Genomic DNA, 12984 nt, shown 5'->3' on the forward strand with positions numbered 1-12984 from the left:
CATGGGCAAAGTGACCTCTCTCTCCTCACAGCTCCGCCTCCTGTGGGGCCCTGACCTTGTTCCTAGGATGTACCAGCCCTCTGTTCTCACCATCCTGGATTTACTGACATCTTTCTCTTCTCCCTCCCTGCCCTTCACACCTGTCCCTTTCAGATTCCCATCTGGGAACTGTTAATGGGTTACACCCTTCCCTCCCCCTCCCCTACCCTTAGGGTTTGTCCTTTTGTTTTTATCCTCAAAATGTCAGAGATGACCTACCCTCATGATGACACCAGAGTCCCAATTACAGCAGCCCCTCCCTCCCATCACACCTGAAACAGCCTCCCTCCAGGTTACCATTTCTCACTGGACCCTCAGGCCCAAGTGAACCTGAACATGGTCACAACGTAGGCTGCTGGCAGCATCCCCTCAGGCCTCCACTAGCCTCACTCTGCACAGGAAAGCGGAGGGACACAGGGTGAATGGCTAAAAGTCGCTTTTTTTTTTTTTTTTTGCCTCCAGGGTTACTGCTGGGGCTCAGTGCCTGCACTATGAATCCACTACTCCTAGAGGCTACTTTTACCCATTTTTTGTTGCCCTTGTTGTTATTATTGTTATTGCTGTTGTTGGATAGGACAGAGAGAAATCAAGAGTGGAGGGGAAGACAGAGGGGGAGAGAAAGATAGACACCTGCAGACCTGCTTCACCGATTGAGAAAGGAGCCCCATGCAGGTACGGAGCCGGGGGCTCAAACCGGGATCCTTACGCCAGTCCTTGCACTTTGCGCCATGTGCGCTTAACCTGCTGTGCTACCACCTGGCCCCCTGAAAGTCACTTTCTACTCCAGCTGCAGCCTCCCTCACTGCAACTCACCCTTCAGTATGTAGTCAGTCAGCAGGCTGGGCACCTTCTCACTGTCGTCCTTCATGGCACGGAGAACTGCAAAGCAGAAGGCAAAGCGGTCACACATTACTACTCCAGAGCTCTGTTTGGCTTTGGTCTTCTTCATTCATTATCTGCTATGACCAAAGCATGCCACTTACAGGTAACTTTCTGGATAATACTGAGTTCATTGAGAAAAGTCATGATGCATTTTTGCAAAGAAAATCATAGAAAAAAATATATATGTCGTTGACTTTTCAGACAACCCAATAGCAAATGCTCACAAATATATCCTCACGTACCTCTTGGAGTTACTGCTCCAGTTTAGAGTTTCCATAGAGCAGAAGAGGGGAACAGGAAGCAGGTTCCTGCAGACTATTGGTTTTGTTGTCACAAGGACCTGAAAGTCAGTTACTGGGGTACAGAAGAACCCTAGTGCTACAGAGCTTGCCAACAGGAAGACTAGAGAAAAGAGCAGGTCAGAGCCAGGTGGTGGGGCACCTGGTTAAGTGTGCACACACTACAGTGCACAAGAGAAACAAGACTGACTGACACCCTGGATCAAATATTTATCTTCTAGAGATTACAAATTAACTCTCATTTCCCACTGTGATCAAGGGAAGGTCTGTGACTTCCAAGTCACTTCTTGTGAATAAAGACAATCAGACCAGAATCGGGGACTCTTTGTGGCCATTATAAGAGATCTCCAACACAGTGTACAGTTAAATCTAATACATCACTTTAAAGGGCAAGCCCATTGAAGGAGTTTTTTTGTTTGTTTTTGGCTTGGTTCACGAAAAATACCTCAGGAGCCCTGCACATGGCCTAGCACAGAGCTCTGCCCTCAGTGTCTGCTGGAGAAATAAAGTCTTCAACCATTATTAACACTAATCTGTTGGTACCTGCTGCATTCCACTCCACACTTATCAAGAGGAAATCATCAAGTATTTTAGGCCATACTGCTTCTTCCTACTCTGTTTCTGGCAGCTACATCTATAAATGATTCATGGGGCTAGGTGGTGGTGCACCCATTAGAGTGCACGTTACAATGTGCAAGGACCCGAGTTCAAGCTTCTGGTTCCTACCTGCGGGGAAGATGCTTCATGAGCTGTGAAGCAGTGCTGCAGGTCTCGGTCTCTCTCTCCCTCTCCTCTTCTCCTCTTGATTTCCCTCTGTCTCTATCCAATAATTTTTTTTAATTAAGAAACAATTCATAAAAAGACTTGCACACTGAGGGCAGGGGTAGATAGCATAATGGTTATGCAAAGGGACTCTCAAGCCTGAGGCTCTGAAGTCCCAGGTTCAATCCTCCACACCACCATAAGCCCAAGCTGATCAGTGCTCTAGTTAAAAAATAATAAACAAACAAATAAATAAAATAGACTTGCACACTGATAAATGAAGCATACAAGAAGTAGTGGAGAATCATAGTTTGTTTGTTTTTTCCCAAGAGTTCAGCTTGCAAGTATTTCAAAAGGTAAGAAAAAGCAGAAAAAATACCAACCAAGTCTAGATTGCAGGTTACATTGGAAGTCACATTTATAGTTTCCTTCTCAAAAGACCAAGAACACCTGCCAATTAGGATCCTAAAACAACCAAATGAAACTGCAGCCGCCAGGAGAATCAGAAGTTAAAATCAACAAAAGCCAGGAAGGCAAGAGCTTCACGTTGTCTCCACTTACTTTTGGTCAATATCTGAAGATCTTCAACAGATGGAGGTCCATTTTTTTTCTCATAAGGAATGACTGTTGTCAAGTACTGTCAGATTAAAAAAAAAAATAGGTCACTTCAGTCTGAATTAGCTTATCTGGAAAAAGGTAATACAGTCACTAGAAGGTCTGCTTTATAACCTGAGACATGAGCTATTATGAACACGCGTGTGTTACTATCTCAGTCAACATTTTCTGGGTTTTGTTTTTCCTATTTCTATCTGCTGCAGATAAACTCAGTGTCGACCAAAACAAACTCCCTTTTTTGGTTAGTGAAAATTTCATACAAATGGGTCCAGGGACGATTTGTTCAATTTGGTTTTGTTTTGGTTTTGCCTCCAGGGTTATTGCCGGGGCTCTGCCTGCACTACGAATTCACTGCATGTGTGGCCATTTTTTGCTTGTCTGCTTGCTTGCTTTTGCGTGTGTGTGTGTGTGTGTGTGTGTGTGGTTTTTTGTTTGTTTGTTTGTTTTTGCTGGTTTGTTTTGTTTTGATAGGATAGAGAGAAACGGAGAGGGGTAGGGAAGACAGAGAGGGAGAGAGAAAGACTCCTGCAGACCTGCTTCACCGATTATGAAGCGAACCCTCTGCAAGTGGGGAGCAGGGAGCTCAAACTGGGATCCTTGCCTGGTCCTTGTTTTTCATACTATGTGTGCTTAACTGGGTGCATCACTGCCCCACCCCCTCAATCTGATCTTTTTGAAAGTAGAATCTTATCTGTGTTCTCCTTGAATATTTTTCGACACATTTTTTAAAGTAGTAACTTAAACCAGAAACAGCTATAAACAATTCTGCCAAACAAAAGCCTTCTCAATAGCCCAGTAGGTATTTCAAATCTATATATATTTCCCTGCTTTAACAAAGCCATCACCTGGATAGCTTAACTTGACAATTTAAAAAATCCATACCAGCTCCTTCCAGAACCTGACATATTCTCCCTGATAATTTTAGAGGTGTGCCATTATTTTATACTACTATGTAAGTAGCTATAAATATTTAAAGGCCTTAAAGGGAAAAGGCAAGAGTGAAAGGAGAGAAGGCCTGTGAATAATGAAAATACATGTCTGAAATTGAGACGGCCTGCTGACCTCCCTACTTGTAAACACTCAGTACCAGAGTGAAAGGGCTTATCATTGTGTCCCACAGAAGCGTAATTAAGTTACCATCCAGACTCTCTTCTGGCTGCTTCTCCACCAGATAGATAGCTCAGTGCAGTTTATATTTGCTTCTCAAGAGGTCTCTTGAAATCTTTTCAATTCTATCCATTAGTTAACTTTTCCCCCTGAATCTCAGCTCAAGCCCTCGGAGTGCTTATGCTCCACTCAAAACAAAAGATTTGTGGGGGTGGGTAATAGTGTACCCGATTAAGTGCACATGATACCATGCCCAAGGACCCAGGTTTGAGGCCCCACTCCCCACCTGTAGGCAGGATGCTTCACAAGTGGTGAAACAGGTCTGCAGGTGTCTCTCTCTTTCTCTTCCTCTTTTTTTTTTTTGGCCTCCACGATTATCACTGGGGCTCGGTGCCGGCACTACAAATCCTCCACTACTCCCGGCAGCCAATTTTTCCATTCTACTGGATAACAGAGAAACTGAGAGAGAGGGGAAGCAGGGGCTCAAACCCAGATCCTTGCACATGTCCTTACTCTTAGTACTATGTGTGTTTAACCAGATGTGTCACCCGGCCCCCTCTTTCTCTCCCTCCCTCCTCTCTCAATTTCTCTTTATCCTATCAAATAAAGTAGAAAGAAAGAGAGAGGAAAACAAAATGGCCACTGGGAGTGGTAGATTCATAGTGCTAGCACTGAGTCCCAGTGATAACCCTGATGACAATAAAATTAAAAATAAATTTAGGAAAATTTGATTAATAATAATAATGGGAGCTGTAGGTTCAGAGAAGCCACAAAGGTCAACTGTCCAGTCTTTGAGAAACTTAGCTTCTGCTGGCATAAGATTTCTCCCAGGTGGGGCTCAGTCATGGAGCCCTGTGCTTTATGTGTATTAGAGTCTTCCAGCCTTTGAGTCCCCTGTGTATATGAGTAAGTCCCTGTGCAGGTACGCATATACACACTCCCTGACATGCCCTCTGAGGCTTCATTCCCAGTGCCCTCTCTGCTGCTAGAGAACACTCTGCAAGCCCTACTTTAGCAGCTGCACTGGCCATCCTGCCCCCCTTCAATGTGTTGGGTCAATTGGAAGTTCTTTTGCCACCATGAGGCTTTGAGAAAACTGAGTGGCACCAGAATTAAACCAATGCCTTGACCTCAACTGTCCCTACAGAGCCCCTTTCTGAGTCACCAAGGACCTTTGGACAGTCCTGCCCTCTTCAAGGTCATCGATCTATCTCATCCTGGGCTAAGCTGACCCGTCTTCAGTGACTGGCTTGCATCTCAGTGCCTCCTTCAGATAAAGCCCCCCCACCAAAGCCACCTCCTGCATGCTTTCTCAAGAGCTAAGCTGAGGAAGCTGCAAAAAGTGTACAGAGTACCTCAGAGCATGTTCATGAATGCAGATGTGTTTCCCCTCTTCCTGGTGCTCCTCCGATCATCACACTAGGATGTCAAGGAGAAGTAAGCCAACCTAGCTGGTTCTTTCTACTCATGAATGATTTTTCAGAAATAGCATCTCCTATCTTGTTTAGCCTTGGCTAATGGGTTCAGTCAACTTAACTAGTTTTAAAGACACATGAATTTCATTTGCAAATAGCTAAGACAGACTCCATAAGCCTAGGCGACCGAGAACTCTAGTCTAAAAGAGGCCCTCATCCAACTTCCTTCCTCCCTACATGGAATCTTGCATTAGACTTTCAGAAATTAGAACAGCATACCTGTCGTGATTATATATTCTACACGTGCCATTCACTATGTTAATATGTTAGTGCTTATTTATTTAAAAGCGTGAAAATGGAGCCCTGTTATTAATTGTCTAATTTGAACAATACTCTTTTTTTTTCCCTCTAAATGAGCATTTGCAGGAAAGCTGCCCTTTCTCTAAGCAGTTGTCTTAGTGCATTAGTATGTACTGCCAACTCACAGGGTCTTCACGTACTCAGAATGAAAGCAGCAGACAATGAGGAAAAGAAGGAGAACCAAGCACCTGTTTCTCTCCACCTGAGTTTCCAAAGGTGTGGCGGAGACCATTCTGAATGACATTTGAGATTCCTTCCATGCTGAAGCGCTAAAGGCGGCGACAGACGGGCCCAGAAGAAAAGGACAGAGAAACAAGTTCAGAGACTATTTATTAGTAGAATGCATTGTGAAGGCTGTCATGCCTGAGAGGCAAACAGTTAGGAAACGCCACTGCTGGCTCAGAGGCAGGCAGACAGGCAGACGTGCTGTGCAGAGCCACTGGCCAGGCAGGGGCCCAAGCAGCGGCTTCCATACCACTCAGCTCAGGAAGAGTTTTCCCAGGGAAGCTGATTGATGACTTCGTTCCAGTGTAAACGGGAGGTTGTAAACATGCATGTCTTATGCAGAGTTCAGCTCACAACTTTGCAGACCCTGTTTGATTTTGTTTACCTACCTCTTACCAAAAGTCTGAGAAATGAACACTAACCACATGCAAGTTTGGGGCCTCAGTTTCCAACTTTCTCCCTTAAGTGTATGGGGGGGCGGGGCAGGGTGGCATTTGGTGAACGAAAATGCCGTCCTTGCAGAGCTGCTGGTCACTGCCCCCACCCCCACACTCTGCTCACCTGTGGGTCTCCTGCCCCTGCCTAGGAGGATCCACATGCCAGGGTCCTCCACTCCAGAAACTTCTGTCAAGACTTTCCCAGTCCATGTCAGGGAGGCCTACCTTCTAGCTCCTGCCCCCAGCATCCTCCCAGGACCATCCCCAGCATCTTCTTGGCATCCCCCAGCACCCTCAGGCCCTCCAAGCATCCTCCAAGGAACACCCTCCAACATCTTCCCAGGACCATCCCCAGCATCCTCCCAGAACCCCTACTTTCAGGGGCCCATGAGCTGAGAATTGTGTTCATAGAAACACTGAACAGGGCTCTGCCTTCTCCACTCTCAGCTTCTCACGACTCTAGGTGAAATTTCTGAATGGGAGATGGGGTCATCTTCCACTGAGCAAGATGACCAATCAAGTTAAACTCCTCTTCCCCCCCAAAAAAGGCAATATCATGTCTCCCAGTTTTTACAGTTATTAGGTTGTCAGAAAAGCCACGACATATTTCTCTATGCAAAAATGTGTTAGGATTTTCCTGACACCCAATATTTTCATTTAAAAATACATCATCTATAGGGCTGGGGAGACAGCACTGTGGTAGAGCACAGAATTTGCATGCTTGAGCCCCCAGAGGTCCCAGGTTCAGTCCCCATCACCACCACAAACAAGAGATGAACAATCCTCTGCTCTCGCTCATGAAAACAAGGCTTAATGTGGCTGGGCAGTGGGACACCTAGTTGAGCACACATGTGACCAGATTTGAGTCCCCAGTCCCCACCTATGGGAGGGGGAGGGAGCTTCATGAGCAGTGAAGCAGGTCTGCAGTTGTCTCTTTCTCCCTCTCTACCTCCCCCTTCCCCTCTCAGTTTCTTTCTGTCCTGTCAAAATTAAATCAAATTAAAAATAAATTAGAAACTTCCAAAAAATGTCTATATAATTATGACAGCTGTGTAAACATTAACGGTTGTAGTGGTGTGTTTTCATCTTTGGTCCAGCAGACCTAAGTTGGTCAGCGTGAGCTATCAATAGATCTCCTCCTGCAGGACCTTCCTTCCCCGTCCAGCCCCCAGACCCTCCCAGATCCTCCCACTGGATTTGTTTTCAGCAGGAATCCAGTGTCCATGGGGGTGCTACCAAGATACCACTCCACCTGGCCTTGGAGAAAGGACCCTCTTAGACAAGGGGGCCTAGTGTGAAGAGACGCACCTCCAGCTGTCTACTTGCCTAGATTTTTCACATACTACACAGTATGCACATTATAAACACATCAGCAGATGACATAACCTCAGGGGCCAGGAGATAGTTCACCCAGTGGATCACACATGTGTTTTGTATGAGGCTCTGAGTTCAAGCCATGGCAGAACATGGGAGCAACCTGGATGGTGATGCATGGGGTTGGAGCTTAACCAAGAAGATTCATAATTATCTTTTTTTTTTTTGCCTCCAGGGTTATCACTGGGGCTCAGTGCTGGTACTACAAATCCACTACTCCTGGAGGTATTTATTTATTTTGAGGTATTTATTTTTCATTTTATTGGATAGGACAGAGAGAAATTGAGAGGGGGGGCAAGACAGAGAGAGGAGAAAGACACCTGCAAACCTGCTTCACTGCTTGTGAAGTGACACCCCCCACACACACTGCAGGTGGGGAGCCAGGGGGCTTGAACTGGGATCCTTGCACTTTGTACTATGTGTGTTTAACCCGGTGCACCACCACCCAGCCCCATTCATGATTATCTCTAAACTACCTATCTTTAACCACCAGGTTCAAGCCCCAGCTCCTGACCTGTAGGGAGGAAGCTTCAGGATCAGTGAAGCAAGTACTGCAGGTGTTTGTCCTTTTCCTCTCTATTGCCCTTCCCCCCCCCTTTTTTTTTTTTACCAGAGCACTGCTCAACTCTGGTTTATGGAGCCTCAGGCATGAGAATCTATTTGCATAACCATTATGATCCTGAATGATCTAGAGAAAGCTCAAGGTCACAAGCACATGCACCAAGTTCCAATGACCTCACTTTTTTTTTTGGGGGGGGTGTTGAAGGAGGGAGGGAGGAAGTCCTGCCACCCTGTTGGCCTACACTCCTGGGTCACCACAGGCATTTGTAAGTGTCTGCCAACACCCCAAAGCTCAGAGCTAGCACCTAGATAACTGAATCACAAAGTCTCTGGGCCTTTTAAAAGGCAAACGTAACCTGAAGGCTAGATGAGGAGAAATGACATGGTAAGAAAGAAAATCTTTTATCAAAGGAGTGAGCAGCAGAATTCCAGAAAAGTCAAGTGAAGAAAGTAATCGAGAAAGGGAAACAGGATTCATGGAGAAGAGACGAGAACCTGTGGATGGGGTTTGTAGAGCTATGGTGTGACTGAGAAAGTTGAGAGGAGAGGGGAAGGGGAAGGGACAGAAAGACCAGAGAGGGAGGGATGGGGAGAGCTCCACAGAGCACAAAAGACTTGAATTCACAAGTGAGCTCCATGTTCCCAAAGACAACAGACACTTTGGAAGGCAAGATAAAAATTTAAAATGGTAAGGCCCGAGGGAGAGGGTGCACTTACTTTCTGGTAAAAGTTGTGTCACTTAAAAAAGCTACATGTGTTTTTTAAGAGTGATGGGGGTGGGGTGGGGTGGGAGGGCAGGTGGTGGTGCACCCAGTTAAGTGCACACAGTACTAAGCACAAGGACCCATGCAATGATCCCGGTTCTTGTCCCCAGTCTCCACTCCCCACCTGCAGCGGGGATGCTTCACAAGTGGTGAAGCAGGTCTGCAGGTCTTTATCTTTCTCTCCCCCTATCTCCCCCTCTTCTTTCAATTTCTCTCTGTTCTATCCAATAAAATGAAAAAATAAATTAAAATAAAACTGGCCACTGGGAGCAATGAATTTCTAGTGCCGGCACTGAGCCTGAACAATAACCCATTGGAGACAAGAAGAGAGAAAAAAGAGAAAGAGAGAGAGACACGGATGTGTTATGAGTTGCTCCTGGTATCTCACAGGGTCAGAGGGCAGAATTTCTCTGTGTTCAGATATTATAAGGAGAAAGGGAGATGAGGCAGCGAGAAAGAGAAAGAGAGAGGAAGGGGTGAAGAGAGAAAGGGAAGGAGCAGAGAGAGAGGGAAGGAAAGAGCAAGGAAGGAAGGGAAGTAAAATTGAAGAGAAGTAGAAGGAGGGAAGAAGCACTTGGCACAAGTGTTTAGGAAGTAAAAGTATTGGAGGAAGAGGTGGGCTGTGTTCCTCTATAAAGGCTAAGACACCAGCTGGAACACCACTTTCAACGAGAAGTCACCACACCTGTTCCCTCCAGCACAGTCCAAGTGGTATTTCAGGCTCATCGCCTAGAAATCTAATGGAAACTGAGAAATCATCAGCTGCTGATGGTAGTTTCCCTCTGAGAGGACTGAAGGTGACATAAAGAATGACACCAGTGTCCTTAGGCCAACACAGAAAAATCAGTCCCAATGCATCAAGTGAAGGCAAAGAACACAATGACAGATGCCAAGGTCTTTCTGAATGATAAAAAAGCATTCATTACAGGAGACGGGGAAGCAGCAAGAAAGAGACACAGTGAGCCCCCCAGCAAACCAGCTCAGCCTATGCATGACTTCCCCCACTCCTCCAGTGTCCTGCGGAGCCCAGACAAGGAAAGCCCAACCCAGGGCCCATTCTGAGGACTCCTGCTGCTAAGCTCTGCCCTCATCTGACACATCTACCACAGGTCTGCAACTAGCTAGGCAATCAATCATCTTAAAGCTTCCGTCTATAGGGCCAGGCGGTGGTAAACCTCACTGAGCAACATGTTACCATGCACAAGGATACAGGTTCAAGCCCCTACTCCCCACCTGTAGAGGGAAAGCTTCCCAAGTGGTGAAGCAGTGCTGCAGGTGTCTTATCTCTCTCCCTCTCTCTTTCTCCTCTTTTCCCTTCAAGTTCTATGTCTAGCCAACAAAATATTACTCAAAAAAAAAAAAAAATCTGTCTCCTATGACAGAGCTCACAAAAGTCAGCCACAGAGGAAAACACCCTAAAATTAGAGAGAGGATTTGAATAACCTTCACCACGAGATCTAGATGGCCTGCAGACATGAAAAAAATGCTCAAGGTCACTGATAACTGATAAATCAAGACAAATAGGTAGCACCTGGCACTTGTGACAATGTCCTCCATAAAGAAGAACAGCAATAAGTGCTGACGAGGATGTGAGGACAAAGGAAGGTTCTGCACTGTTGGTGGGAATAGAAATGGGTCCCACCTCTGTGAAAAACACTGGAAATAGACTTACCATACAATCTGGTGACACCTCTCTTAAGTGTAGGGAAATTGTGAGGATATGGTTGAGTATGGTGTGGGACCTCCTATTGAAAAGTGGGAGTCTGGATGGCATGACCTTTCCTATTAGTCTCTCTCTACTTGAGACTGAGCATGGAGGGAAAACAACCACCAGAAAATGTCTCCTCTGTAAGCCTCCATGCTTCACAAAGGACCATGCATGCAGCCCATTTCCTTGTTTTCAACCAGTAGGTTCATTTACTCAGAAGTTAATAGAAGTCCATCTTCTTTGATCACACATGGCACACACATCATTGTTCTGCTCTGTCAAACTATAACCAAGAACATCCTCTTTACTCCCAACCCACTCCAGACCTTCTAATCCTACATGATCTATCTCCTCTCTTAAGGCTCCTCTCTGTCTGCTAGTTATTGATAACCCTACTTCCTTTGTTGCTTTGATCAACTAAACCCCTTGTTTAACATTTACTAGGGATGCTCTGACCTTTTCTCAACCCCCTATTTCTCTTTGTCACTCTCCTCCAAAACCATATATAGAATGGATAACTTACTTCCTCTTATAACCCCTTATAAACACTACTTTGCTGTTCAATAAACAGATTGTTCAAGAAACATTCCTCCCATGATTTCTGGTAACGTCTCTTGCTACTTACACAGGGAAAGATCCGGTAGCTCACTCCTACTGCCCGAGAACATTCCTAGAAGCCCCCACACACACACCCCCTGCATCTGGTGCGCAACAGAGCGGGTAAGCCAGAGGTTTGTGCCCAGGAAGAGGTCTCTCCACCCAAAGGTCCAACACTTTAGCGTGTATTCCAAGAGCACAGATACAAAAAGATCTCTCTGTGCTCACATACATCCACAGCAGTACTATTTGTAACAGCCCCAAATTGGGAAGCAACCCAAAGAGCCAGTGACTGGTGACTGGTAAAGGAAGCTGGGGTCTAGATTCACAACAGTCTGTATGCTACTCGGCTGGAAGAAATTATGAGATCTTCTCTCTTGCTACATCCTGGAAGGAACTCAGAGGAATTCCGTTAAATGAGACCAACCAAAAGGAGAGGAAGAATACCAGATGACCTCACTCATAGGTGGAACTTAAGAAACAATGAAAGGAATAATACAGAATGAAACACAGACTCGCTGTGGTCTATTGTAGCAAAGCCCAGGACTCTTGAGTGGAAGGAGGGATTGAAAAAGGGCTGTGGAACCAGTGTCCCATGGTGGAGGAAGATGTCAGTTGGTGGTGGATGCAAAGTTCTGACACTTATCAAGGAAAGATAAGAAATTGTACAGGATAGTTATATATCCGGTAGAGCTCACAAATGACCACGAGCAACGACCACATTCAAACACCTGGTTCCCACCTATATTTCATGAATGTTGGAGAGTGCTGCAGGTATCTCTCTGCCCCCCCCCACTTCTATCAAAGAAAAAGGAAGAAAAAAAGTGGCTGCTAGGAGCAGTGGGGGTGTAATGCCAGTATTAAGCCCCAGAGATAACTCTGGCAGTGAGAGGAAGAAAGAAAGAAAGAAAGAAAGAAAGAAAGAAAGAAAGAAAGAAAGAAAGAAAGAAAAGAAAGAGAGAAAAAAAGAAAGAAAGAAAAAAGAAAGAAAGAAAGAGAGAAGGAAAAAGAGAGGAAGAAAGAGCAAGAGAGAGAGAGAGAAAGGAAGGAAAATTGTGCATGAGACAATTGTCTTAAAAATCATAATTTCTCCAAATAAAATGATTAAATTTTTTCCCAGCCTCCAAGAGCTCAATGCCAGGAAAAACAATTTAGTAAATGCAATAAAGTAATGCTTCTCATCTACTTCTGTCTCTTAGTCTAATCTGTGTGCTATATTCTTAGTCCGTTAATATTCTTTTTTCTTTAGCATTTACTTTTTTTTTATCGGGAGGTTACTGGTTTACAGTACAGCTGTTGGCACACGAGTAAAATTTCTCATCTCTCCAAGATAGGTGCCTGCAAAACACTCTCACTTTATACTCAAGAACTTCATAAATCACATTATTTGCAATACTCTGATATTCGATAAATTCAGTTATGAATTTACAGAGTAGAGATTTTTAATTTTAATGAATTAAAAATATTTTACTGATTTAAGTAAATTAAGTCTCTTTGTCCTTTTTTAAAAAAAATTCTATCAGTGACCTAATATTGACACAGTAACATGTGCACTCAACCATGTGCACCACCACCCGGCCCCTTAGCCGAACATCTTTAAAGTTGCCAAACAGGGTGTTAAAAGAGTTCCTCCTGTTATTTCTTCCCTGAGACAGTCAGTCTCTGTGAAGAGTACATTTCCTAGCATGTTCCAATTTTTTTCAATTTTTTAAATTATTTTTACTTATTTATTGCAGAGGCAGCCAGAAGTTGAGAAGGGAGGGGGAGATAGAAGAAAGAGACAGAGAGACACCTGCAGCCCTGCTTCACCACTTATGAAGCTCTCCCCCTGCAGGTGGG

General features: G+C 44.9%; 1 protein-coding gene across 4 annotated transcripts in view; it reads right to left on the reverse strand.

Moving 5' to 3' along the window:
• The window catches only part of FEZ2 (fasciculation and elongation protein zeta 2), a 41756-nt gene that overhangs the window by 3655 nt on the left and 25117 nt on the right, over nt 1–12984 (reverse strand). For 2 of the 4 annotated variants that reach the window (XM_060186864.1, XM_016187238.2), the window contains exons 6-8: nt 5668–5748; nt 2544–2619; nt 853–918 (exon numbers count right to left, since the gene is read on the reverse strand). In XM_060186864.1, the coding sequence (XP_060042847.1) occupies nt 853–918; nt 2544–2619; nt 5668–5748 (223 nt within the window). The remainder of the gene's footprint in view (nt 1–852; nt 919–2543; nt 2620–5667; nt 5749–12984) is intronic. The other 2 variants (XM_016187239.2, XR_009548890.1) reach the window with 2 other exon arrangements.

Source organism: Erinaceus europaeus, chromosome 3 (genome assembly GCF_950295315.1).
Source record: "Erinaceus europaeus chromosome 3, mEriEur2.1, whole genome shotgun sequence".
Taxonomy (NCBI): domain Eukaryota; kingdom Metazoa; phylum Chordata; class Mammalia; order Eulipotyphla; family Erinaceidae; genus Erinaceus; species Erinaceus europaeus.